The sequence below is a fragment of the Varroa destructor genome, unplaced genomic scaffold (assembly GCF_002443255.2).
Source record: "Varroa destructor unplaced genomic scaffold, Vdes_3.0 BEIS01000002.1, whole genome shotgun sequence".
Lineage (NCBI taxonomy): Eukaryota > Metazoa > Arthropoda > Arachnida > Mesostigmata > Varroidae > Varroa > Varroa destructor.
Window position 1 is genome coordinate 7,456,692 of NW_019211455.1, and position 26,785 is coordinate 7,483,476.

Consider the following 26,785-nt stretch of genomic DNA (forward strand, 5'->3'; position numbering starts at 1 on the left):
GGAATAATATTAAAGTAATGAGAATACTTAGGGGTTTGAAAACTTAGTACAATAAACGGTCCCTTGCTGCTTCACCCTTTGTCGCACGGCTGAGGAGCTGGCTGCAGCTTGGGCTAAGGCGCTATGATAAGCTCGCTGTGAGAGTCATCGGTGGGCTTTAGTTGAGGCTCCGTCGTAATTATGTAGGTATATCAAAATAGCATCTTGGCCGTCGAGGTGAACTCTTGTGGTGCTGGATTGTTAAACAACTTCTTAAGTGAGTTTGACGCACTTCGTTTGTCCGAACTTTCAACGGAACGTCGATACTAATAATGTGTACGTAAGTCTACGTACCAGCTAGCTCTTCGGTTTCACCCCGTTATTTCGATACCTCGGGCGACTTTCCACGCAACCTGACTTCTAATATACGCCCTTGTGCATGCTTATAAAAAGCCTACATTGAAATTGCCGCCAAGTCCTCTAGGATCACACGATAGCTCTTAACTTTTTAGCAGTGCACCTCGTGCACAAGACGGAAGTTGTATAAACGATCAGCTCTTAAAACCCTCGTACCATGGGCAACTTGCCAGGCTAACGTCTGCTGACGACGGAACTTTTCTCCTTAGAGATGCTTTGATTAGGGAGTATCCGACTTTTTTCTTAATAGAAGCTTAGCGGAAAACTGCAGGGTGGACTCCTACAGAAGGAGGGGATCGATATTAAGGTCCCCGGTGCATGGCGCTTGTCGTGAGGGTTAAGGTAAGCCCCCGAAAGCTGAAAGGCGTGCAGGGCCAGAAATTCATGTACTATTTACATGGGCTGCTCGCACTTCCTAGGAGGTTGCAGGAAATAGCACAAAAAAACGCCATAAAAGTAGACTTGGGTAGCGAGTCAGATACCATAAGAGAAGAGCAGAGCGAGCACAGCTACGCACGAGAAGGGGAAAGTTAGCAAGGAAGGAAACAGCTTTGGGATCTCCGTAAACGCTGAGCATATTTCTGCAGATCCCAGAAGGAAAGAAGCCGAGAAAGCAAAACAAGATGGAGTCCTTAAGGGTTTTGATAGCTGACCCGCCGAAAAACTTTGATGAAGCTTTTGAAAGAATAAACGATGCACTCAAGCTCCTTAAGAATCTACGAAAACAACATGGAAACACGCAGAGTTCAATAAAAGCTGCTATTACAGAACTTAAGAAAAGATAAGATATCCTGGGACAAAAATAAAATATTTTTTGGTGTAGCAGTGGAAGACTACAGAGGAACATTCTAGAGCTCAGCCAGAGAAACAGGTTAATCATGGAATAATTTGAGACCTTGGGTAGATAGTACGGATCACTACATAAGGGAAGCAATGACAGGCTGAAAAACTCTTTGTTAATGGATCGAAATGATAAGGCTGTATATAAGACAAGGTATCTAGGAGTCTGGATGTATCTGGTGTATCAGGAGAGAACTTCATGTCAAAACAGTCCTAGAGGAATCGGCAAGTTCGGACTTCTCGTGTTCGTCGTAGAGTCAGTAGCTCTTTTCGGTGCCTCAGTTTAGCTAAGGAGGTCTGTGGATTTTAAAACTGGGAAGGAACAACATAACGGTCAAAAGACAGCAGTGCTGTGCATCACACAGTCGTATAGGATAGTAAGAATGCGCACACTATTGGTCTTCTGCTGAGACGCACTCATAGTATCCGGAAAAGGGAATGAAGGGAAATGGGAAAATGTACTTACTGGCTCAAAAAGAAACGAACGGAAATTAATTCCGGACAGCTGGCAGGCGTGATAGTCTTCTATACGGGCCGGCCGATTGGTGTCTAAATTACAGGATCTAGTAGAGGACACCCAAAAATGGTTGGATCGACTTAGAGGAAGAAATTTTTTATTACTTGACGCAAATAATAGCTGGCCATGGGGATGTTCAGTGTTACTAGAGCTTAGTAGTACTGGGTTCATACACCAGTTCCGTTGTATGCTAGAGTTAAGCTTCAATAACAGGCTCTAGTTCTTGTAGAACTAGTTCCTTGCAGACTCGGACCCAAGCTTAGGGGTAAGCTCGAGCTGAGGTTTGGTAGTCGACTCGCGCTAAAACTCAACAGAGAGTAAACAAAAACTTCACGATGATGATTTTTTGAAGACTCACTAATCGCGTTTTCTAAGGTCAAAATTAGCGATTCTAGGTATATAGTTATACGTATGTACGTACGTACTTAACAGATGGTCACACTATAGCAAGAATGACGGCAAAGTTGTCCAAACAATCGTAAGCTAGAGTTTAGTTATACTACGTTGAATTCCTATATAGTAGTATAGGAATTTTTGAGTCCAAGGTTGCAACGATAGGAAGTTGCTGAATCAATACGATATAATTAATATTAGGTTTCGTTGAGTTTCATACGGGGAAAGATACCATATGATGATTTTTTACTGGGCGAAATCAGCCGCACGATGAGGGCAGACACTGTTTTTTTGGTCCGACATTTATAATCTATCGTTTTTTTCGTTGCCATTGCTTACAGTTATCTATAATAGTGATACAAACATGTTTACCAAATACAAACATAAGTCTGTGGCATATCTGTCAGACTGATGGTCTCTATTTCGTGTTTTTTTTTTCGTAAGGGCACTAAAGTTTTTTAGTTTACCCTCATTAAAAATTGACAGTATCCCCGTTAAGACGACAATCCCGTTCAACAGACCCAAGACATAAATTAGGAAGAAAAGACCGCAGCTTTTTTCGTACAAACAGTGAATAAAATAATCTGACAAACCGAAAATTTCGCATAGTAGTTTTTCCACAACGGATATCGTGTGCTCATCGTTTTAGCAGAACTAGCCTTGTCCGTCTTATGAAAGGTAACATCTACTTAATAACAGACATTAGTAGCGCAAGCCGAATTGCTTGTGCACCGAAAAGTTTTAGACGGTAAACACATTTAGTGGATGAGTGCATATGTTTGCAACATTCAATGCGTGTGATTAACATGAGAGAAATTTAAATCAAATATCAAATGAAGAACGTGGGTATTTATCATCTTTATGTTATCGTATATATAAAACTGCCTAGGTTTACCGAATGGGTTGATGATAGACCATGAGAACATCAGGTGCTGACGCTAAGCCATACTTGCGTCATCTTTGCGATGTTTATTTAAATAAAGCAGCAGTGTCAAGGGTTGGATTGATTTTTTTTCCAGTAGCAGTTTGCTGCGTCGGATATGACGCGCCGACTACAGCGAAGTCGCCGAGATTTCAGCTGCACTTCAGTACCTCAGCACTGTTCGTAAGGGGTTCAGTTGAGCTGCTTGAGCGTACTTGAGTGTTATGAGGTACAGTTCCGCCGAATGGTTCAAAGATTTCCGATCCTTTACCTGCTTCGTATCCAGAATAGTAAGAAACGACAATCATTGTAAACCCTATCAAGGTGAACACTACACGGAAGGTAACGCAAGCAAGTAAAGGGATGTAGACGTTTTGAAAAGCAAAATATAGATGAAGGAAATTTTACCGTAATGGACAAAGCCCGTAAGAAGTGGCAAAGAATTGCGCTCCTGTCCATATGTCCTTATACTTGTCAATGCAAAGTCGAGCTGTTAAAGAGTGAAACTTAAGAGAGGTGGAATACAGGTTTAGTTAGTATGATACTGGTGGACCAGAAGTAACCGCCGGGAAGAAAGCCCTACATTGCTTTAAGAGAGGTGGCATGCATTTAGAATCGTCTTTCATAAAAACCATAAGATCTTATACTTGCTATACAGGAAGCCGGTCCGAGGAATATTTACGGCTTTTCCTTTGCTCTTTTTGCACAGAGAGTGTACCGCGGATTAAACAGTGACTTTAGTATTCTTCGGGTTTACAGCATTATTTCTGGCTCGGAAAAGCCACACAGACTGCGTGGAAAAGGAACCCAAGCTTTAGATGATATGAGGAGAAAAGGCCGAAAAAACGGAAGAAATAAACCCCATCGACCGTAGGTGCCATCACATTCGAAATCAACAACAGCACATGAGAGTTAGGTTTAAAAAAAACTCCGAAGAACTCAGTGCAGTAATAAAATTTGGGCGTACTTATGCGATTTCCTTCTAGCGTATGACACCGGCCATACAGATAACCAACCTTGACCCTATGTTGATTTTGCAAGGCACTGCGCATGGAGACATTTAGATAAATGTCACTCCCAGTTCGACTTGCAATTGACTTACGTTTGTAGACCTGGAGCTCGAAACGTTGATTTGGGTGACGAATCTTCGATATCCAGGAGATACAAAGGGGCAAACCGCAAGAACCCAGGACGACAGCAGGTTTTCAGGTTGTGGGTCGCCATATAATTGTGATACCGCTGTTTTTAGCTGAATTCGTGGATCACACACGGTAACAGAGCACCACTGATGATCTCAAGAAGCAGTTAATATGCTGAAACCCAATCAACCGGCGTGAATAAAAATGAGAGAACTAATAAAAATAATAAATATGCGCACGCCAAAACAACCACAAGGGGTGGAAAAGTTAATTTTTTAGGAAGTCAGGGCAATTCAGGAACGAGTATGGATTGATTCCCATGGAAAAAAAACATGGGAAAAGCAACTGGGCAAGCTGGAACGAAAAAAGGTCGGACGAGAGGCTTGACGTCACTGAACAAGAATAGTGAAGGTCTTTTTCAAACGCTACTACATGATGCGTCGAAGGCCGAAGGCGTCAGAGCCATAGGACTGATCTAGCTGGCAGTACTGGAAGCTGCTAACGGAGCTTAGTAATAACTTAGTAATAAATAACAAAAAAAATAAGAATAATTAATAATAATAGTGATAACCTGAACAAAGTAGGTATGTACACTTGAAGTGAAAGGTGGTTGAGAAAGAAATTAGCGCATTTAACTTTGAACTAGGTAGTCTTAGGGGTGCTAACGATAAGGACAAAAGAAGTACAACTGAAGTTCAACGCCGAACGGAATTAGACTGATCTACAGCTGAAACTACATTACTAACGAATATTCGTTCCAGGCTGGCGACGCTTATAGGCAAGGGACTAACTACTGAACTAACCAAGGATAATTGGCTAACAGATACTCTTAAAGACTAAACTTCAACACTCTATTTTCAAAGACACAAATGTTCAAAATTCGTGGTGAACCGTTTTCATGGAAGGCTTAGGGAAATCCTTCCGCTAAAGTAAACTTGAGCATAGCGAACGGACAGCATGAAGGCGGCTCTGGCCCTAGCGAAAACAATCGTGTACGATGTTGAAGCGAGAGAAAAACCAAAGGTATAAGAAGACCCTATAGAGGATATAAGGGATGATTTAATAAAAAAAAAATACCAACGAGAAAGGGTCGCTTTGCAAACCGATTTGCCGGATCTAGTACCAAAAATATGAGATTTTATATTAAGACTTGGCCAGAAATACCCGGAGGCAAGCTTTCCTTTTTCTTGACACAATTTTTCATCAAACACAGTATCTTTCAGGCGTACATACCTACTCAGAGTGGGAAAAGCCCGTTTGGAAATTTATAATCTCTGTTGACTAGGCAGAGAATGACGCCTTTCACACGCTGTCAGTCTGCTCTGCACTGGATTACGTACACGTGAGTAGACATCACGGTCTCACCAGCAGATGGCCTCCAAGGCTTTGCACGGCATATCTGTTTATCCAGGCATCGTTAGAAAGTGGCCGTATGCTTGCCAAATGAATAATTAAAGAAAACATAAGACTAGCGAAGATAGATTTACAGTCGCGAAAGACGATGCTACTTCACAAGGTGAGCGAGTACGCAGTTTTACGTTCCGCCCCTAGCCCGTCTGGCGTGGTGAGAGCTCCAACCAGATGATTTTGGCCAGTTAGTTCAATGGCGTGTACCACATCCTCCTACCAAAAGGTAGTACCATGAAAAGAAGATCCGTACTCGCACGGAGTGATGTATGAAGGAGGAGTTGAGCATTACCAATCAGTGGTCTCAACGGACCAACCAAGGCCGACCGTTGATGTCGGACCCCACACTTGGGTCACATCAAATAGATTCAACCCTGGTCCAGTCGTAGAACGCAAAGTGTGACACTCCAAACCAGCTGCTGAAAAAAAATAATGAAAACAATTTTAAACGAATGGCAAAACGAATGTTGGACTGTGTAGAGCATTAACCCCAGTGGTGGAAAATTACGCAGTAAAGTAACATGCAAGAAGATAGCCTGGAAAAAGAGTTGGTTAAACAGAGATTTTAGAACTATTCCCCTTGATTACTTGATGACTATTTCCTTAACAGTTATTGCTAAAAAGGCATTCCCTAGTGCATGAAAGAAAAAAGGTATTTGGACAGTAGCTTTATGAACAAGGAACTTGGAACAAACGCTGCAAGGATGGCATGAAAGGTGGCAGCTGAACAAAGCGAATACAATCAAAATCATTAGGAAACTGACAAGAAACGTAAGTAAACGCGTAACGATAAGGCAAAGTAGCTGACGGCTCGACGCGGACACGATGCACTACTTGGCTGGAATGTGCATAAAAGATTTCCGCTAGCAGCGACTCCTGAAAAAGAGAAAATATAAAAAGGATGGAAAACGAGGCTACAGTTATCCTTCGATAACATCCATTTATACAGGTCGAACTGTAATCGGCATTTATCTAAATGCCATTCGTTCGATAGATCCGTAATTTTTTTTTGGTGATCAGCAATATTGTTTCCGTACTAAGTCTACGCTTCTTATTTCATATCCGATATCCAACATAGTCGAATAGTTCAACTATAGCATCTGCTACTTCTATTGGTACAGCCTTCATTGCAAACAACAACCCCACGCCAACAGGAGGCTTCTTGGCAGCACTCCAGTATGATTGAGCTTATTATAGCGATACAACAAAACTTAACGCTTTTCTTCAGTGTCATTTTCCGGCGTAACATTTGGCCCTAGTATCCGCCCTCCTAGGTCTTCTAGCGAATCCATGTTGTGACATATCGAATCGGTAGCGTTGTGCTTCGGAGAAATGTCTTCGAGTACCAACTTTTCACCCATCAGTAGTCTCTTTAGTTAGATCATGTAAACAGAGATCATAGAGAGAAGGTAACTATACCGTAATCTGTCGATGGCAAAATAGATTCCGTTTGTAAATGTGACAAAAATATAAGCCAAGTTGTGAAGTAGTCGACCTCTTTTTGGTGACACACAGCTGCAGGATGAAGTGCAGCTCGAGAAAATGACTAAGCAGATGAACCACGTAAGCGTAGACGAAACGACGACCCTTTTTTCTATCGACCGTTTACATTTCGAGCAAATTGACATATAATTATAGTTTTTTTAAGCCATGACCCGCTATATAGTTTGAATAAGGTAGAAGATAAATGAAATTATATGTAATACACATAATACAATTGACATCGATCAAATGGCCGGCTACTGTATATGAGTACGGAACTGAACAAGTTCTTCTTTGTTAATATCGTGCAACTTATAAACTGGAGAACATTTGGTAAAAGGCGTACGAAAAAACAATTGTGTTTGCGGTAGCGATGCAGTCAGCCATCGCTCAATCGACCACTCATTTTAGTTATAATAGAAACGCTACATTTACAAAATTTATCAGAGCATCAACAAAATATACGTGTATATGTATATGAATGATATGCATTTCAGCACGTAATTTTTTGCCAGCGATATCTGAAAATTAATTCTATTTGTTTATTTATCAATTTTATGTGTAGTACCATGGTGTGATATAACTACCTGTGTTGACGAGTTCTAACACAAAGAAAAGCAGCTCACGTATACTTGTATTTTATTTACAAATATATAGGACATTGGCCACCCCTTTATACCGACAAAAGCACAACATTTCAGGCTGCATTTTTAGCTCTGACGCTGTTCGTGTGGGCTTTGGCCGCCTACACTATCCGTTATTTTCGTCTAGTCAATGCCACGTCCCATTATAACACACAACAATAACATTCATACTACCTCTCACCTAGACTTTAAGGCCTGCCTTATGGTGCGAAACCCAGTATAGTTTGAAAACAGTACCACTAACCATTGTATTTCAAAAAGAATCTAAGCTACGTACGTAAATACGTTAATTCAATGGTAACTTTTTGTCTAATTAAACTAAGCCGACCCCACGAATTTGAAAACCAGTTAGTATGAACGCAGACAGAGCCATGATAGACTGCTGTCCGATCGATGCCTTCGAGGCTTCAAAATTTCGAGATCAATTTGCTTTCGACGGCGCCATTTTGAAGTGCCCTAGGGTCTATAAAGTGCTACGATTTAATTATCCTTGTCAGTCACTTCTTACCGTCGATGTTTATTACTTAGCTTGCTTAGTTTTGTGCGTGCTCATTTACTTCGCCTCATGATTGATTTGTTCGGATGGCCTGAGGTCAGGCCTAAAAGACGTGTTTGCTATTATAACCGCGACATTTTCTCTTTCCTTGTTGTTCGCTTTTTACTAAAAACAAAAAGTCCGTCGAGATAAGCATGTGTAAATGTTACATATGCGGTAAAGACGATATAGTTCAAAATAGTAATGAAAAGTGGTGCGTGGTGGCATCTTGTGCTCAAAAGAACGCTCTTCTACTCAGCTCTTTGAGTTCGCCGAGGATTGCCTAAGGTTTGTCTAGAAGGCAAATAATTATCATATATGTCTATGCATCGAAGCTATAAAGGTATTAGAAAGCGTAATAAATATAACTGGGCTAATTAGCTTTTGTCTCTAGAAATATGTATTTATCGAACCTAAAGTCACTATGAAATGTTGACGAAATCGAAAGAGAAGATTTTCCAATATGTTGGCCATTTGGCAAAAAAAAAACAAATAACAAAAGCTTATTGACTTGCCTAAACGTAAATGGAAAGCTACTCTGAACCGGAAGAACACTTGCCTATATAACTTAGAAGCTTGAAATATCTCTAAAAGCCTCTACGTCTTTTAGTGGTCTAATTTTAACCGGACTATGTTTACTAGTTAACTAGCGTACTTGTACCGTCCAGCTGATCACAAACTTCAACCGATTGCTCGGTTAAGCGTAATGTTGCCGGTTCATCTTTGGTTAAATAAGTATTTGGCGGTACATTGCAGTCTTAGGTTAGGTCCATTTGTCTAGCTGGAGCTTAGCAACTATGGCTCAGGACTCTGCGAAAATTTGTATCACTAATTAAAATGCTTGCAAAAAAATCAAAGTGAAGATTAAAGACATATTGGATGATACAGTCTTCAAAAGATATATAACTCTCATTATCATGGCTGAGCGATAGGCATAGTGGAGCCTTTATGCAACAGTACTAAACATTCGGTCTTGGTATATCTCTATTGAGATATAACTTGTTGTTTGAAACAGGGTAGAGAAATAGGACGACGTCCGATAATTTCAACTAATATAAATTGAGCCAGTGGCCTCGTGGCTTCTCTGTGCTACAAGCGCTGTAACTGTTCAATCGAAGCTGCTTGTTCTTAACCTCAGAAGAATCATCAGGTAACTTGTATTATTTTTCGAGAAACGCTTTACTCGAACTCGCGAGTCACATTCTTAACTGTGTTCTTACTTTTTCAGTACTACACAAGCCCTGTACTTTCGTTGTTTCAATTACAATGGGAATTAGCCCTCCATAGTTTTATATCGACAGCGTGCAATAATAACATAATCCATGAGAGGATTTGTATGGGCCAGTTATCGATCTGCCGACGCTGTATAGAAAAAATGCCCCTTTGTGCTTCTTTTGATTAGCTATGTTACTGGTCGCTACATAGATGACCATTGTTTAGGCGGATTCAGTCATTCGTGCAACAGCGCAGTATGTACGAATCCCTATAGAATAAAGAGCCTCAAAAAAGCGAATAGACGGTAAGTCGTCATAGTTTAAAGGAAAGGAATGTTTCACACATCCATTTAAACTGAATTTCACACACTATTTGAAGTTCGTAAAAAAGTATGCCGAGGTTCGTCACTTACCTTCGTTTAGGTCAGTTTATTCATACATACAAAATTTTTTGGCTATGACAGCTAAACATGTATACAGTAGGTCCCGAGAGAAAGATTATGTCTTGTCTAAATATCTGTGAGATCAAGGCATATATTAACAATAACCTACGTAAGGACGACGTAGGCCAAGTATGATTGATGATAAATCACATCTCCGAACCTTCATCCTTCCACAAACCTAAAGAGTAGATAACATTTCGCAGCAGAATTTCTGCTACGACAAAATAAATAGAAAAGTTTTACGCGCTGAATACGATTGCCATGGCGCTACGGTCGGGCAGGACGCCTAATTCATAATTATGCGATGCCGTAACTTAAGCTATTTGCTCAATGATATTGTTTGCAAGCGGAAACACAAAGAGCCTTTTTTAACATCAAATCACCGTTCAACGATTCAGTGATTTTTACCGGGTCGCTATCATTGTTCTGAATAAAAGAGGCTAAGATGATTTCAAGACACGCCGTCTGTACTAGTACAGAACGTCATCACGATATGCCTTGGTGGTGACTAAACACAGTTTCGTTTATTTATTTAATTGATACATTATTTTGTGGCACATGGTTAGACACAGGTGAAAACAGACTTTTGTTGTAAACTGCAAGTTTGTGCCATAGATTCACGTCTAGTGGTTAGGGCAGCCGAGGTCGGCGTTTCAAAATGTTTACGGCCCCCAAATGACAACTAATTCATTTCTAAACCTTGAAGATAACCCTGAGGCAATGATTCGAAACGAGTAATAAAAGGTCTGCCTTATTTTTAATTTATGATTTCTGCTTAAATTTATAGTCTGAGAGAAAATGATGCTTAAGCCTATGACATGAGAGGCTGTGATTTTTAGATAGAATAACTGTTTCCAAAATAGGCCTTTGCCAGATCTTGTCTATGCTGAAATTCTATCAAATAATCAATGCCCTATTATGCCCACGTTCCATTTAGCTTTTTGCATCCTGCCACGTCGAATGAATGTATCGATGTTTCTTTCTTGTCATTCAGTTCCGCCCTTTCATCGGGTTTGACATTTCTTGAAATCGGAATGATATTATTAGGAGGCTATGATGACACTAATCACAGCTTAAGAAGTCGTGTTCACTAGTCGAAGTTGGTCAGTATTCGAGAATTAGGATATGCTTTGCGTTACGGTTACATCCGCGCTACGACGTAGGCGTCGGTCATGACGTATAGTTATTTCTGTATGTCCTAGTCGCCTTCGCAAAGTACAAACAATGAGTTAGATACTTTCTAAAGCACGTGTTACTGCGTTTTTAACACCGTCATGGCTTGTTGTGTGTTGTATCAAACTTACTTTGAGCTGAAGAAATTTTCTATTGTTTGTTATTATTGCAAGAATATTTCCCCATCGGTTCCAATTGTAGAAATTGCAACTATCTTATTGTATTATTCTCATAATTTCAACAAGAACTGAACATTTACCATTCGCCAATACTATAATGTCTATTGTGCTTTGTTATTTCTACGATCTGTGATCACGAAACGGCAAGGTTATGTGCCCTGGCAATCACCATTGCGATATCACAGGGCAGTAAAATATGCCGCTTATTCCTACTACAGCCTGCTTTCAACTGGCAGTCTGCCCACAAGATCTTGATAGTTTGACTGAAAGCTTTAAACAGTGTCCAAATATAATTTTACAAGTTAGCGTCGTGTCCGTCATAGTTACAACGGCGACATATCTTTGGAACGAATCATATCAGCAGTCAGCGTCAATATTTGGGGGTCGTCAGCGTTCATTTTCGCTGTTCTTTAGCGTCTTTGGAAGTGTAGGCACATTGGCTTCCATTTTATCAAGCTCCCTTTAACTTAAACCACTGCAAGAGCTGCTTGACTAACTCATCTGCGGCAAAAACGGCACTTCTTTGGATCTAAACCCGTATGGTAACACAAAATTGTGGAAATCGTGTTGACTGTTGTGTTATTGGTTAGATGGACATCGGGATTTACATTTGATTGGGTCGTGGCTGTATGCCCTGAAGTACTGCTGTTCCGATCGAGACCTCCTTTTAACCTTCTGCAAGGAGTAAGTCGCTAGTGTAAGACAGTAGCTTAATCGTAGTGAGATACGGTAAATTGGCAAGATACGCACTGTTGTAATAGAGATATACATGAGTTGTCGATTTACTAACATCGAGATAGAGACCGGAAGCGCATCGAAATGCCCATCAAGATGAAATCCTTCTATGGAAACTATTAGTTATTTAGGCCATCACATTCGTAATTTATTAAGCTAGGCTTTTTTGCTCATTCAAACACAAATATAAACATAAAACAAATAAAAATGAATATTTAATTAATAAGCACTGTTGGACGTTTATGGTCTTAAATTCGAAATAGAGTGTGGTTTTTAATGTAAATTGGGGCGTATATTGGGGATTCACTTGCTCGGTAGCGTTTACAGAGCATTCGTCGTAATAGGTTTGGCAAGTTGACGTCTGTTACGCTTGTTTTGCCCATTGGAACTACGTATTTCTTCATTACGATAAACTGACTTACGCTGCATGCTAGAATTATGTCAACGAGTACATCAAACAAAGGTTGCTAGCTCATTGGTTATAGTATCGCAAACGTAACAAAGCCGAAAATAATTCAGACAGTTCCAGAACAGTGACGTATAATAGGTCTCTCGGATGGTTCAAATTTTATTCGTAGGGAAACCCTTGACTATATTCTGGAAGAATATTTGAAAACAGGGTGTTCTAATACTTGCGCATTAATATCAGGTTAACGCTTCTGTTTTTCCTTTTCTAAATTGATCGAAAGCCCTATTTGCATCGCAAATAGCACGAGAAGATAATAACATGGTAATCGTGTTATAGTAATAAACCCACCCATGGAGTTTGAAAACCTATATATACCGTATTTCTTACATTACATACAATTTTCGTGAACCAATTATCCTATCATTGTTAGCTATAAGACATACAGTATCATACTGGACAAATAGGAAACAAGTTACCGCATAACTGAGTCGCTAAATAAGTATTCAGGAGACTTACATACTAGAAGCTTTTGTTTATGATTTACATTTAGCGGCTTACTACACGACTGAGCTTCACGGACAAGATCACAAATGCGGTTAACAAATAAAGAGCTTGACGCACTTGTATTGCATCAAGCTGGCGTGGTTGCCCAGAAAAGACTAGCCCGTGGTCTCAAGCTAAACCACCCCGAAGCTGTAGCGCTGATTGCCTCTCAGGTAAAAACACTCAAGTGAATGATCTTTTAACCCTTCGATGGGCATCCTTTCCTTCAACTGCTATGTGTGCAGTTCGCGCTTGCAGTCGTCTAATCAAAGTATTAGAAATTAAATTTAAAAAATAAACCATCAACTTCCCCTTACAAAATGGTAATAAATAAAATCAGCCATTTCGCGAACTGCATTTTAGGAATTGCTGTGTTTGACGAAATTGAAGCATGCACGCTTTTAATATTTACTGGCATTTATGTAGCAAGTACTACATATATTTTAGCTTTTTTTAATGGAAGATTGCGTTACGTTCAGGTGCAAGAATTTGCACGTGATGGTCTAAGCGTCGCTGAGACGACGGCTAGGGGGAGCCGTATTCTAGGAAGAAACCACGTTATGCCAGGTGTGGCAGAAATGATACACGAATTATCCATTGAGGCCTGCTTCGATGATGGAACCAAATTGGTAAGTTGCTTTTAGACTTTCGCAAAACACGAATTTTTAATATACTTTTATTATTTTGTTTTCTATCGTATTCGAAACTGTATGATGGGTAACTTGGGGGGTTTAGCGTACCCGTAGCTAGCCAATCCCATCATAGTTCCAAAACCTTGACAAACTGGCCAAAGCTGTATGCTTTTCTCTTATTCTCAGGTGTGTCTTAATTATCCCATTACCGAGGCCAGGCTGCCATTTGATTTGGCACTCTATGGAAGCTTTATTCAAAAGTCTGCGTTGGGCATTTCGATAGAAGATACAGAATTACAGGAATCGGAGATTGAAGGGGAGTCGGTGAATCCGCAAGATAACACTGAAAATGGGCATGATATATTCAAACCCGGTTAGTGATGAAAGGAACTTTATTTGTTTGAAGAGTTTCTCAACTTCCAAGTGACACTATTGTCTACTAAACGATTTCTATTTGATGCGCAGTAAGATTTTATATTGTTTTTTTAATATTCGATGATAACTTCGGCATGAATGTACGATAGTGCGCTCGAGGAGGTTGCGTACTTTTAGTCTTGATACGTACGTTGAATAATATGTAGATACGGGCCGCCAGTCATCTGGCATTTGAGGGAAGAACGCGATCGACTAAAAGTTTAACAAAGAACCTCTGTAACGTTGTCGCAGAAATATGGTGGTCGCTTTTCTGTAGCCAAAGAACGTAACTAGGAAAATCCCAACTTGATGTTGGTGGTGTCAATCCATAATGATTGACACCGACCGCTCGATGTAACCTGTCATGAAAGTACCTGTAAGAGGTAACGTGCACCTGCCAATGTTTTTTTACTAAGCTTTACACTCAAAGAAACATCGCCCTACCCGTTGCGAACTGGCAAAGATTCCTACCGTGATCTCTAACTCTAGCGCTTAAGGCAACATCTCCGATCCGCCTTAAAGAGCTCCTGCGTTTTGAGGCGGATAACCTCCTTCTATTCGAAGCACACACCGCTGTACATTACGATTATATTCACCATATCCACTATAGCAACGGTTTGCTTTTTGGCTTTTGTGTCTGCAATAAGGGTATTAATTAACATATTTATATCTTACTGTATCGAAACGAACACTTGGCACTAAAACGGTCTCATTGAAAGAATAGCTATACAAATAAATAAAATTCCTATGTATGCCCAAAACAAATTGATTTCAGGTGAGGTTCTTACCGATGATACATCCCTTGTACTCAACGAAGGCCGCCTTAAGCGAGAGCTAAGAGTTACCAGTGTCTGCGACAGACCTATCCAGGTATTTAAACCGCTTTTCGACTATAAATGAAATGATCTAGATAAGCCGTTTAATTGTACACAATGATTTGTTGAAACATCTGTGACTGTAGTGGATTTTGGTACAGACCGACATAGATTGGTGAGTAATGGGCATGCATGCGATCATCGTGGGTTCAGATCTCAGCGTTAGGAGCTGGTTAACATATGATTGCCAAATCGTGTTTGTGGGTTTGTTACAGAAACCCTAGATAATGTCAGCAAGATTTACCCCTTACTAGGAGAGAATGCTTGATGCTATACCTAAAGAACTAATACTGATAATTTGATAGAAAAAGTTGTTACCCCAATACCTCCTTCTTTTTATTTCGGTAGATTGGGTCGCACTTCCCGTTCATCGAAGCCAATCCCAATCTTATTTTCGACCGTGCCGTAGCTTATGGAATGCGCCTGGTAAGTTTACACAAATTAAGATTAACGTTATGAAAATGAATGGAGTGTTACGTCTAGTGTTGGCGTTGACTATCATTTTAGACGGCGCGCTCCCAGCGCAAAATGGAGCATGCATGCATTTAACAGAAATTCATTTGATTTCCCTTCATACTGATCATGATACACCTTTATATACATTTATTCAATACGTTAGCCTCCGTAGCTGAGTGCCCTGTGCGAACTACGAACTGTCGCTGTTGCCTTACCTAGGAAACACTACCTAGCAGACAATTGTTCTCTCCTTTAGTAGACGAATCAGAAAGAACGCTTTGTCTCGAAGCATAGGGCTTTTGGTGTGACGTTAACGAGGTGCCTTCACTAGAAGGTGTACATGAAGCGCATATGAAATGCCGAAGTGATAATTTGGTAAAACTGAAATTTGAATCAGCGCTGGCCGCATACTCACGGCAACAGTGACAAATGTCCCTAGATTTTACCTATACATAGCTATCATTAAAGGCCGAACTGGTGTTAAAAGGGACGCAATTGGCCAAAATTTTTTTTTCCGAATCTCTATGTGGGAACGCTTTTGTGATACTACGGGTTATTCTAGAACACAGACAAGATATATGTCACTCGTGAAAAGCTGTATGATTCTGGACAACTATATCGACCCTGCAGAGTCGAGGTATGCTGGTTCTAGACCTGCGCCAAGAAAAAACATGGGTCCAAGGGGCTTAAATTTTTCTTATAATTTAGCCACCACGCACCAAAAACTACAATGTGGCGGCTATGTTCTATCTAAAAGACGATATGGAGAAACACTACTTACTGACATAACATCTCACGTAATTGCTGCCCAATCAGATATTTTAATTATAATACATATGCATACTTTTATCAGAAGTGCGCGGGACCTCAGGTTTGACAATACACCAGCGGCTACATTTTTTTAAACTCTATAGGCGCTGATTTAAATGTATCGTAGTAATTGACTGGTCTGATAAAACGCCAGCGCTGGCCGTAACACTCCAAGCATTTAGGCGTTTATTGGTATTAACGGTGAGGTATGTCCCGTATGTCTGTAGTTTTTTTGGTTTATCTATCATTTAACGTTGGCTAAAGAAGCTTAAGCTAAATTAAACCGCAGGACATACCCTCCGGGATGTCTGTTCGATTCGAGCCAGGCGATACGAAGAGGATCCGTCTTGTTGAACTGGCCGGAAACAAGCAAGTATCAAATCCAATTTGCCTTTGAAAATAACATACTTTTATTATGACGAACTCTGAGCAATTTATTGACTTCGACTAAGCTCCAGGTAAACGTGGTTTCGTTACATGATACAGAAAAAACAATCGCAGTTTTTGTTGGGATACCGATTATGTCACTCTACATGTCTTCATATAGTCGGCGGTATTTTCTAAATCTTTAATATTGCTGAAGTGAATGATAAATAAATCCTGAAGTACCCTTCAAGTAAACCAGCGAATAATTTCTTAAAAGATCATACTGCAAGTGGTTTTATCGGGTCTAATAAGTCTTAGAGAAAAGTACTTTCATGGGTTTTCCATCGACTTCAGAAGAATCTATGGAGGAAACAACATTTCACTAGGTCCTCTTAGCGACGAACGTTTATCGTGTGCCCTGGATACGGTCCACGTGCATGGGTTTCGTAACGCAAACGAGAAGGCAGCCAGAGAACCGATCGACGTGCCGCTAGAGATGAAACGGTGACCTTTTATATAATTCGAAATTCTTCTTCAATTTCAACAGTGTTCAGTTCATAATCATGAATTTGTTAGGCATCACTTCAAAATTTTCTCCCTTAATAACAGATTGCTTTTTAACTGAATACAAAAACAGACAATCTAAAAGACTGAATAGGCTCAGTCAAAAAGCAAACGTAATGTATATCCAATCCATTAAAAGTTTAAATGTGGAAGTTAGAAATTTCGCAATTTTCATTTTATTATTTATTTACGCTTTATGAAAATATATTTCTTTAAAAGATTAGTAATTTCTTTATTTTACATTAACCTCTAGCTATGGATAATTTGTGTTCCCTGCCATAATAGACATGCCTACGCAGAAAATTATGGACCGTCAGCTGGAGACCGAGTTCGACTGGGCGATACGAACCTCTTTATAAAGGTGGAATCGGACACAGGGTCATATGGCGATGAAGTGAAATTTGGAGGCGGCAAGGTAACTTCGAATTAGCTTTGTTTCTTTAGGTATTTATATTACGTCTGTACGATCGTGCAATGGTAACAGGTTCGATTACTACACGATAAGAACACGGTTTCGAATGCGGGCATGAACACTTTTTGTTTTATCCTAGAAACCAACCGTTTAAAGCAATGCTCAACGTAGGTGATACTTGACGCAAAAAAAGGAACAAATGTTTGATGCACTGCGAAGTCGAAACGTGCTTTAGATGTTTGTCTCACGCAGCGTTTTAGTAGGTAACGGGTCTGTCTGTATATTTAGGAGTATTTAAGTTTTGAACTGAGCCTTGGAGCACGCCTATTTGCTTCGAACCAGAGAGCAGCCACTTTCTGAAGTAATGTTTACGCGGTCTCGAACATGAAACCTGAAACAATTACTATATATGTTTGTTACAATGTATTTACGCCTAATAAAGACTCGCAGGACACAGGACTCGAAGACTTTTATAATAATTAGGCCTTGTTTATTAGCTAGGCTGTTTTCAGAGCAGTAGCTGTAGTGCTAGCGAAACTCACACGGCACACACACAAAAGATACAACATTATCTGTGTTTTTAATCAGACTTTCTTCTGCGATGCTTCATGGCCACCGAAATGCGTTATGGATATCTTGATAATTAAACTGTCAAGTACACTTAACCTAGTATAAAAAGAAATGTACATTTTAACAATATAATTGTGCTTATCCTTACACGAATTTTAACAAAATATATGGACTCAAGTAAGTGTATTTAGTATCGTATGGAATAATCGATATTTTGGAATGTGCAGGAAACTGAAAAAGCGTTTTGCACCTTTGATCCTATGAGTCCTGATAGCCTGTCAGAAATTTCTGAAACAACTGCGCCATCTTTTTTACAACTGCCGCATTCATTCATGCCTCATTCTAAAATTGTAGGTAGGTGTATTAATATAATGAATATAATATAATATCATTATCTTTGCTGGTACAAACAAGACGTGTACTTTACGACAAGTGTGACTGAATAAATAAACATTTTCTTTAGTTTGTTTATGTGACAGTGTTGAAGGTCCACGCAACTACCTTACGTATTGCATATTGCAGAATGTTAAGAATACTCACAAATTACCAACCTTAAAGATCGTTTTCGTGATTTGTTAACTCATTGGTCGAAATCTACGCAATCCGAACTGCTGCAAATGATGTTATATTGCTTCCAGTTTTTAAAATAAATTCTATATATCGAACAGTCGTATTATGTGAACCATTACAGTAACGCCATGTTTATTTTTTTCCTAACCATTGAGCAGTATAGGTGACAACCTTAAGCAGTAAATAGCTGAACTTAGTGTGAGAGGCGGAAAACAATAATTAGGTAATCCTATATTTGCAAGGTTATTAGGGACGGCATGGGCCAGGCTGTAGGGTACAATAGCGATCGTACACTCGACCTTGTCCTGACAAATGCCCTTATCATCGACGCAGTATCTGGAATAATCAAAGCGGATATTGGTATCAAGGTAATCATTTTTATAAGCGGTTTCTACGAACGATACTACAACAATGAGCCTCCACCGTCGAAGTGATACAAGCTCCGGCTTCAAATCTAAATAAATAAAATGTAGGCTCATAACAGTGTTATGTCATGCGTTATTATTTGATAACCTTCTGAAAATATCCCTACTTGATTTAAGGCAATCAATGTTCATTGAAGCTAAAAATTTGATGTGCTTTATTTATGCTATAAATCGATATCTGTTGAGTACAGAACAATCAAATCATCGGGATTGGAAAAGCGGGTAACCCAGACATTATGCCAAATGTGAACCCTCTTCTCGTGATCGGCGCGGGCACTGAAGTTGTGGCAGCTGAAGGAATGATTATCACAGCAGGCGCCATTGATTGCCACGTCCATTATATCTGTCCACAGCTCATTGAACAAGCTCTCCAAGTGAGTGTGAACATGTAAAAAATATGGAAAAACTAGTCTGGTATGTTCCTAGTCCGTCAAGGAGAGATCATGTACCATCTATCTTCACAAATATAAAACGTGAACAGATTCGGAATTGTTCAGTGTCAGTCCGTACCATTCCACGTAGATTTCTCGGTCAGCGAAGCTGGCACAGAGCATTCGTACTAGAGGTATGGATGTAACAGCGTCTGTGGTGCGTATTTTTACAAACAGTAGGAAGATTTCAAGAATGCTGTGCTCAAGTAGAGATAAAACCAAATGCATAATACAGAAAGCTACGACTGCGCTGTTTTTCTCTACGTCACACTATTCAAGGGAGCCGTCCTTTTACGTGAGGCTAGGTGATATCCCTCACAGTGGCGTTCCGTGACGTACAGAAATGCAGCTCTCGGCTGAGGTTCATTAGTACATACGGTACGATGAAAGCCATGTGCTGCGCAAGGGAACACCACATGTGAATTCTTTGCCTGTGGTTCCTTTTGTGCAGTATAGAGCTAATGGCTAACAATTCATGGTCGACTTCAACCATTTGTGCCTCTCGTTGTCGAATAGATTCTAAGTAAGCTGGCGTTTTTGATAAGTCAAACAGGTGTTGGTGATTTTCGATAAATAGTTGGGTATCCGTTAGCAAATATATGTAGACATTATAACTGAGCGTATGCAGGCCCAGTGCTCTCCTGAGAAAAAGAGGCTTCACGCGGTCCAATCTAAATATTTTGACTTCTCTGGGATTATCCTATATGAGTTTGATACCATTTAAGGCCACTGGTGCGAGGTTACTATTGAGAAAGCGTATCGCCAGATTTAAAGAGAGATAACTTTTCATACATAATCGTTACTAGCGTTTTTCTAACGTGTTCTGTTATCGCTCGGTGTAACGAGTCCCGTGCCAGAACAAAATCAGGCTTAAAAACCAAAAATAGTTCATGCATTTCAAGGGTGATGGATGTTATTTGCTGCTGGTGGCCGTACTTTTTGGAATTGCATAGCTTCGATCTTGTCCAAGTTAATTTATAGGCGAGGTTCGTTACATTTTGGTCAAGGCTAACCAATGTCTATTGAACCTCAAAGCGACCTGTTACGTAAATCGAAATTATCATAAACATACGCTTTGACAGTTTTGGGCTTACCGATCATGGTGCTTGGGAGATCTTTCAGGAGAACTGATAGCGGCAAGGTGTTGAAGTTATGGTCCTGGGCCATTTCTGTCATCTGTTGCAGAGCGTTTACTTTCCTACGCCATTGTGCGTTGTAAGGGGGTACTCCTGCAAAATCGAAGCGGTGAACTGTGTGAGCTTTTAAGAACTTCCTGCCCTGATGAACTTAACCGAAATGCAGACGCTCATGATTTTGTCAAATGCTGTTTTAAAAGCAACAAATGCAACATATATAAGCTGTTTGGTAGCCCTTGTATTAATCCTGTTTTGGCAAGCAGTCGTAGACAACTTGCTTCTATGCAAGCCGCGTCGTTCCACTGGGATAGCTTAAATCATCAGTGACATAAGATAGAACATCAGAGTACCATTTAGCTTGTTCACATTTTAGAGTGGAGTAACTACGCTAATTGGTGGAGGCACTGGACCAACCCAAGGGACTCGAGCCACCACATGTACGCCAGGACCTAACAATATAAGGTAATGCAACTCCCAGTTGCAGACTTTTTGAGTTTATTTAAGGTGCCTTAGCAAAGACCTTTTTGTTTGTTTAGAGCATAAAAAAATTGCGTGATATCAATTTCAGAAATATGTTCGAAAGTTGTGACGTATTCCCTGTCAATATTGGCTTTACTGGAAAGGGAAATTGTTCTTCTATAAATCCGGAGACGCTCGCGCCCGAACTCGAAGACCAGATTCGAGCTGGAGCTATGGGGTATGTGCTTCCTTGTTGATTCTTGAAATTTCACGTCCAAGCCTTTTATTGGCTTTGCTTCCGCTGTTGGGTCTAAGCAAACATCGTATGACTGGGCTGTTTCATGGTTCCTAAAACGCTGGAAACAGCAACCTTTGCTGTATTACTTTGTACATTTTGGCACATTCTACAACCCGGTCTTACTCGGTTACTCGTCGCTTCAATAAATTACTTTCGTTCCACATTTATTACTGTGATGGATTTTAGCATATGGTATATATACTGTATTAAAAGTACGGATTTGATGTTGTATGTCTCATGCTTTCAAAGAGCGAGATAAACCACGATACTCTTGACCCGTAGGCCTCACCTTAAAAAGTTTGTAAATGAGTGGGCTTCTGCGGTAAGACCTCGCCGTTTGGAAGTTACAGTTAACACATTTCGAAACCTTAGTATTTTCTCGGATCGCATTGAATCGCAAAATCGAGATATACCAAGAAAGTCAACCCCTTCCGTATATTTTAATACTCTTCCCGAAAAAAATCAGCCAATTGTCCTTTGGAATAGGTAACTTTGCCAAAAAAAAGCCTGTTATTTTTCAAAATAGGTGAATGTGATAGGCACAATTCTAGAATTTTAAGCTATGTCGAGAACAAGATCTTAATCGGATTTTGTGGAGGCTTTTTGCGACCTCTGTGTAGAAGTCTTTAAGAAATATGGTGTGACACACACACCTCTTTGGAGGTCACTTCTGAGCCATAACAGTAACTAATTTTCTCGCAAGGACTCCAAAATAAATCTGCTTTTTTTATGCATAAAATTCTATATATATATATATATATATATGAATTCATACGACCCGAGAAAAGCAAGGAAACAAAACAACTTGACGTCGTTTTTAGAAATATAACTATAATCATTGAGTGGTTAATACAGGAGAATGGTTATGATAGAGCATGCCAGCACTTTGGAAGCACCGGTGAGTTGCACCATGAAAAATTAAATGAGAAGACTACATGTCATGTATGTCGGTCCTTTGCTGCGCGAAATTATTATGGCATTATGTCACTTCCATGAAATGATATGACTGCATTTAAATTGCCAACTAATGCAATTCTTAGCAATAGATTCTGCTAATTTGTACAATCCGTCAACATCAGTGTTGTTGTGACGCTGTCCTTTTTATGTCTGATGATTTTTCTATTGCAGATTAAAACTTCACGAGGACTGGGGGACAACGCCTTCGGCTATTGACTCCTGTCTTCGTGTTGCCGAAAAACACGACATCCAGGCATGTGTGGACCGAAAACAGGACGATCGTACCAATCTTTCAAATAAAAATTACGTTTCATGCCATTGCATTTTTATTTATGCGTTTCAATGATTTTATTACCGTTTTATATGATATCAAAAAACTACGAAATCGGTTGTGCGTTATCATTTTCACCAGCATCCGATGGTATTGCAGTTAAAATTGAGCTATCTGTCACTGTTTAGTCCGTTTTCTAAAACTAAGACGATATTCAACGTGCTAACGAATTACAGTCACAATCGTACACAGGTGATGATACATACAGATACCTTGAACGAAGCGGGCTGTGTAGAGGATACGTTACGGGCTTTTCGTGATCGCACCGTTCACGCCTATCACGCAGAAGGTGCTGGCGGAGGACACGCTCCTGATTTACTTCGTGTGTGCGGTGAAAAGCATATCATTCCTTCATCGACGAATCCCACACGGCCATACACCGTCAACACTATGGACGAAGTCATTGATATGCTAATGATTTGTCATCATCTGGACAAGTGTGTCTACGGCATTACTTCTGCAAATTCTACTATAGTAGGGTTACTATGCGTTGTATGATTCTCTACCTAGCATTTTTTCGATCTGCTATTACCTGCATAAACCTTGGCAAAGGTGCCGATCGTGTCAATACAACCATACTTTTGAGCTAACCCTATTATAACTAATCATATCGCCAAATTACTCGAACACAAAGCGTGTAGATACGTTGTCTCCACAGAGTCAAATTTATTATAGGGTTGCTCGTTGTCGACCATGATGCTGCGCATACAAAAACGTTTAATTACGAAATGTACGTGTTTCTTAAAAGTTTATTCGGCAGACGCCAAAGAGCTCAACGTTTATTTGACTTTATTCGACGGAACCAATACTGAGCGAAGAGAAATTACTTTGCGTTTCAGTGCGGAATGGCCACTGGTTATCCGTGAGTCTCTTTTAAAAACCAAACTTGTTTTGTATCTTGAAAGAAAATGAATGCACTCGCACCCTTTAGTGAAAACTTATTCTTTCCTCATTAGGAATATTCGGGAAGATCTAGCATTTGCAGAGTCTCGCATGCGTGCAGAAACTGTATCCGCTGAGGACATACTTCATGATTTGGGAGCCATTTCACTGTTCACTTCCGACAGTCAGGTAAATTGGTTAACTATAATAATTTTTCGATGGGTCTCCTGATTAGACGTTTGTCTATTTAAACGTTTCGTTAATTTCAAGGTGTTATATGCACCAGGAAAATATTGTATTCTTATATTATAAGAAGACTATGATAATCTTCGTAGTGACAACTTTTAATTAAATATTTAACCCATTGCAGTTAGAATGGATTCATGAATGCTTTTTGGGGTAGTAATGGAAATTCTACTCTACCAAGTATTAAGACTGCCAAGTAAATAGTTTGACATGTGCACTCCACTCTGTCAGGCAATGGGCCGGATTGGAGAGACTGTTTGCCGGACATGGCAAACAGCCCACAAAATGAAGGAACAATATGGGCCTCTACCAGAAGATGCTGAAACAAATAGTGATAATTTCCGAGTCAAAAGATACATTGCTAAATACACGATAAATCCAGCGCGCGCACATGGAATAGCTGGTAAGTCCAATTCTAGCACAGATTGTATCTACTTGTTAGGGCTTACTCTAGGAGGATGGTAACCGCTAATGTCTGCACGGCTGTGGTGGCATAAATTATGAGTTTATTAGGTGTTCATCTCTAATCTAAAAAAGCGTAACATAAGATAGAAAACTACTGCGCATACTAATCATACGTCAACTTGTATTGACGCCAAATTACGCATAAATCATTTTGTGTAATAAATCGGCTAAAAATGAGTCTGCTGTCTACTTCCATAGATTACGTGGGCAGTGTTGAAGAAGGCAAGTACGCGGATCTCGTTCTGTGGCACCCGGCATTTTTTGGAGTCAAACCGGAGCTTATAATCAAAGGAGGACAGATCGTCACGGCAAACATAGGTACAATTAGAGATTATGCATAAATTATTGAATAATTGTGCAACATAGCATTATAGTTAGAAACACATTTGAAGTTGTTGTGACGTACCATCTTTTTAAAGATCACATTTGGTGCAATAATCTACGGTTCAATTTGGATAGAGTAAAGCCGGATTATTTCAACTGACATGAAATTCAAGCTGAAAAAAGCTTTATTACTCAAACCAAATTTCTACGTATGAATATAAAATTCTATTTCATGTCGTCAGTTCAGAAGTGTCTCACGTCAGAAAGCTTGAACGTCTTAAATCTCGCAAGCCTGCATACTTGACTTTTGGAGCTTACTGACGTTCCAAAGGAACGGCGTGGTCTGGATGGCTAATACACATCTCTAGAAGTGCGTTGTTCAAAAAAGACCATTACTGTGTCACTCTAGCTCAAATCTCAGCGTTGGCAAAAATCAATACCTTAATAGATGATAATAGGATAATAAGAAGATAAAAAAAGAACAAAAATTTAAAAGTAATGGGGGCAAATCCTTAGTGCTAAGCCTAGCAATAGATTATCCCAAGAAGTTGTTTGCAAAAAAAAGAAACGACTATAAATGTGCGAAAAAAATTTCGTTACACTTAATTTCTAGCACTCAATATGCCGCTTTTATTCGGCTTTTTTTTGGCGATCAACATACCATCTGATTGCGAATCGCCTCTAATTCTTCTTCATAAGTGTAAAGAATGCAATACTTTAACAACAAACTACCAGCTTCTTTAAGTCTCATTGAGCGAATCGTGTCTACAGGACGACCCTTTCCAAGACCATAAAACATTTTATTTCATGTGCGGTTTTTGGAATATGTTCAGGCCCAGCAAACGCATCGATTCCAACGGCGGAACCTATGAATTTCCAACAAATGTTCGGATCATGTGGAACCGCCGTGACACGTAACTCTCTCTACTTCGTGTCGGAGGCGTCACTAACTGCGCCAACCGACATCCGAGCTTTGTACAGGGTTCGCAGAGAAATGAGGCCGGTAAAAGGGACACGCACGGTGAGCAAGCAGGATATGCTCTACAACAATTACGTGCCGCAAATAGCTGGTACGTTTTGTTTTGGGGTCTCTAATATTGTTATCTGCATGATACGCTAGTATGAAATTGTAATAATCTCGATAGAATATAGCGATTTCAAAATAAACGACTTAATGTAACCGCACATGTTGCTGGAGCCACTGCAATGCAAATGCTAGTATATAGGTAAGGTGAAAATTATTGTAAATAAACTTACTTAATTTGTTGAATTGTTGAAAATGTTGAAGGAAACTTAAGGGTAATTTTCTAAGTGCGGTAACACGAACAAGGAACTATGCACAAAAGTAATCGGGAGTTCTCACCATTCTAGAGGCATAGCTTATGTCTAAAGGCAAGCCTTGATTTAAAAAAAAAAACCGTTTAGATGAGCACTGTGTTTAGTAAGTAAGGCAATTGTAGGGTAGGAACGGCGCCGTACCGTCGCAGCAGACGTTTAATTGGTTCATCTGATCTTATCAGTTGACTCTGCTTTGTTTCAGTGGACCCTGAGACTTATGAAGTGACCATAAAGAACGAAGATGGCGAAAAGCGTACACTGCAATGCGAACCAGCACAAAGCATACCCCTTGCTAGGAGATATCTATTTTTCTAAGCAACTGCATAAAAATAGTAGCCATATACATTCATCTTAAGTGCAGTTGCTAATCAGGTAATTAAGAGAAGAGTAAAGAGAAATGTAACAGTAATTGCGAGATAACGGGATTGTTAATTAGTACTCAACGTGAAGTTGTGCACGAATTGATAGAAGAACTTGAAAAAGCAAATATTACGAAGATAGATTAGAAAGGAGCCCTTAACTCAGACCTAAGATAAAATGAATTGGTAACCGGTACTTCTAAGATTATAATAATCTGATAATACTGGTAAAGGAATGTCGAAAAGAACAAAAAAGCTATATAAATTTAGTCTTCCTTGTCTTTATTGAAAGTAACAGTACATACTTTTCGTTGTTCAATTCTTGCTAGGGTTTGCAAAGTTGATGTGCAACTAAAATTGACTTCATGTATGTTGCCTTCACACACGTTCTAGCTTATCAATCACTTAGCTCGCGATTCATATAGCAGCAACCCGCTCAAAAAAGCAAGTAGATAAAGCGATAGTAATAACAATAAAGCGTTGTGTATTAATAT

General features: G+C 39.7%; 1 protein-coding gene and 1 long non-coding RNA gene across 6 annotated transcripts; one reads left to right on the plus strand and one right to left on the minus strand.

Moving 5' to 3' along the window:
- Window positions 1-3,053: 3,053 nt before the first annotated feature.
- On the minus strand, window positions 3,054-6,337 carry LOC147757310 (uncharacterized). Of its 2 annotated transcripts, XR_015320874.1 has the most exons (4): window positions 5,441-6,337; window positions 4,171-4,381; window positions 3,477-3,574; window positions 3,054-3,339 (listed from the first exon to the last, which is right to left on the minus strand). It is a non-coding gene; the product is annotated as an uncharacterized LOC147757310 (long non-coding RNA). The 2 variants fall into 2 exon arrangements; XR_015320873.1 differs by lacking the exon at window positions 3,477-3,574.
- A 6,673-nt stretch (window positions 6,338-13,010) lies between these two features.
- On the plus strand, window positions 13,011-26,560 carry LOC111244596 (uncharacterized). 4 transcript variants are annotated; one of them, XM_022791849.2, is made up of 19 exons: window positions 13,011-13,144; window positions 13,451-13,600; window positions 13,790-13,976; window positions 14,793-14,887; window positions 15,241-15,318; window positions 16,448-16,527; window positions 16,879-17,028; window positions 17,374-17,503; window positions 18,883-19,008; window positions 19,257-19,439; window positions 21,006-21,094; window positions 21,201-21,329; window positions 22,518-22,599; window positions 22,870-23,156; window positions 23,634-23,748; window positions 24,037-24,208; window positions 24,469-24,588; window positions 25,428-25,664; window positions 26,135-26,560. In XM_022791849.2, exons 1-19 carry the CDS (start codon window positions 13,019-13,021, stop codon window positions 26,245-26,247), a joined length of 2,649 nt encoding a protein of 882 aa, XP_022647584.1. In that variant the 5' UTR covers window positions 13,011-13,018; the 3' UTR covers window positions 26,248-26,560. The 4 variants fall into 4 exon arrangements, with proteins under 4 accessions (XP_022647584.1, XP_022647585.1, XP_022647586.1 ...); XM_022791850.2 differs by having other exon boundaries at window positions 22,870-23,114; XM_022791851.2 differs by lacking the exon at window positions 18,883-19,008.
- Window positions 26,561-26,785: the final 225 nt, after the last annotated feature.

What these genes read in the sequence shown, in the direction of transcription:
- LOC111244596 (XM_022791849.2), top strand. Translation starts at nt 13,019, where the DNA reads ATGCGGTTAACAAATAAAGAGCTTGACGCACTTGTATTGCATCAAGCT. An exon ending in TCTGCGACAGACCTATCCAG is followed by an intron (nt 14,888 to 15,240) that starts GTATTTAAACCG and finishes TTATTTCGGTAG; the next exon opens with ATTGGGTCGCACTTCCCGTT. An exon ending in TGAAATTTGGAGGCGGCAAG is followed by an intron (nt 17,504 to 18,882) that starts GTAACTTCGAAT and finishes TATATTTGCAAG; the next exon opens with GTTATTAGGGACGGCATGGG.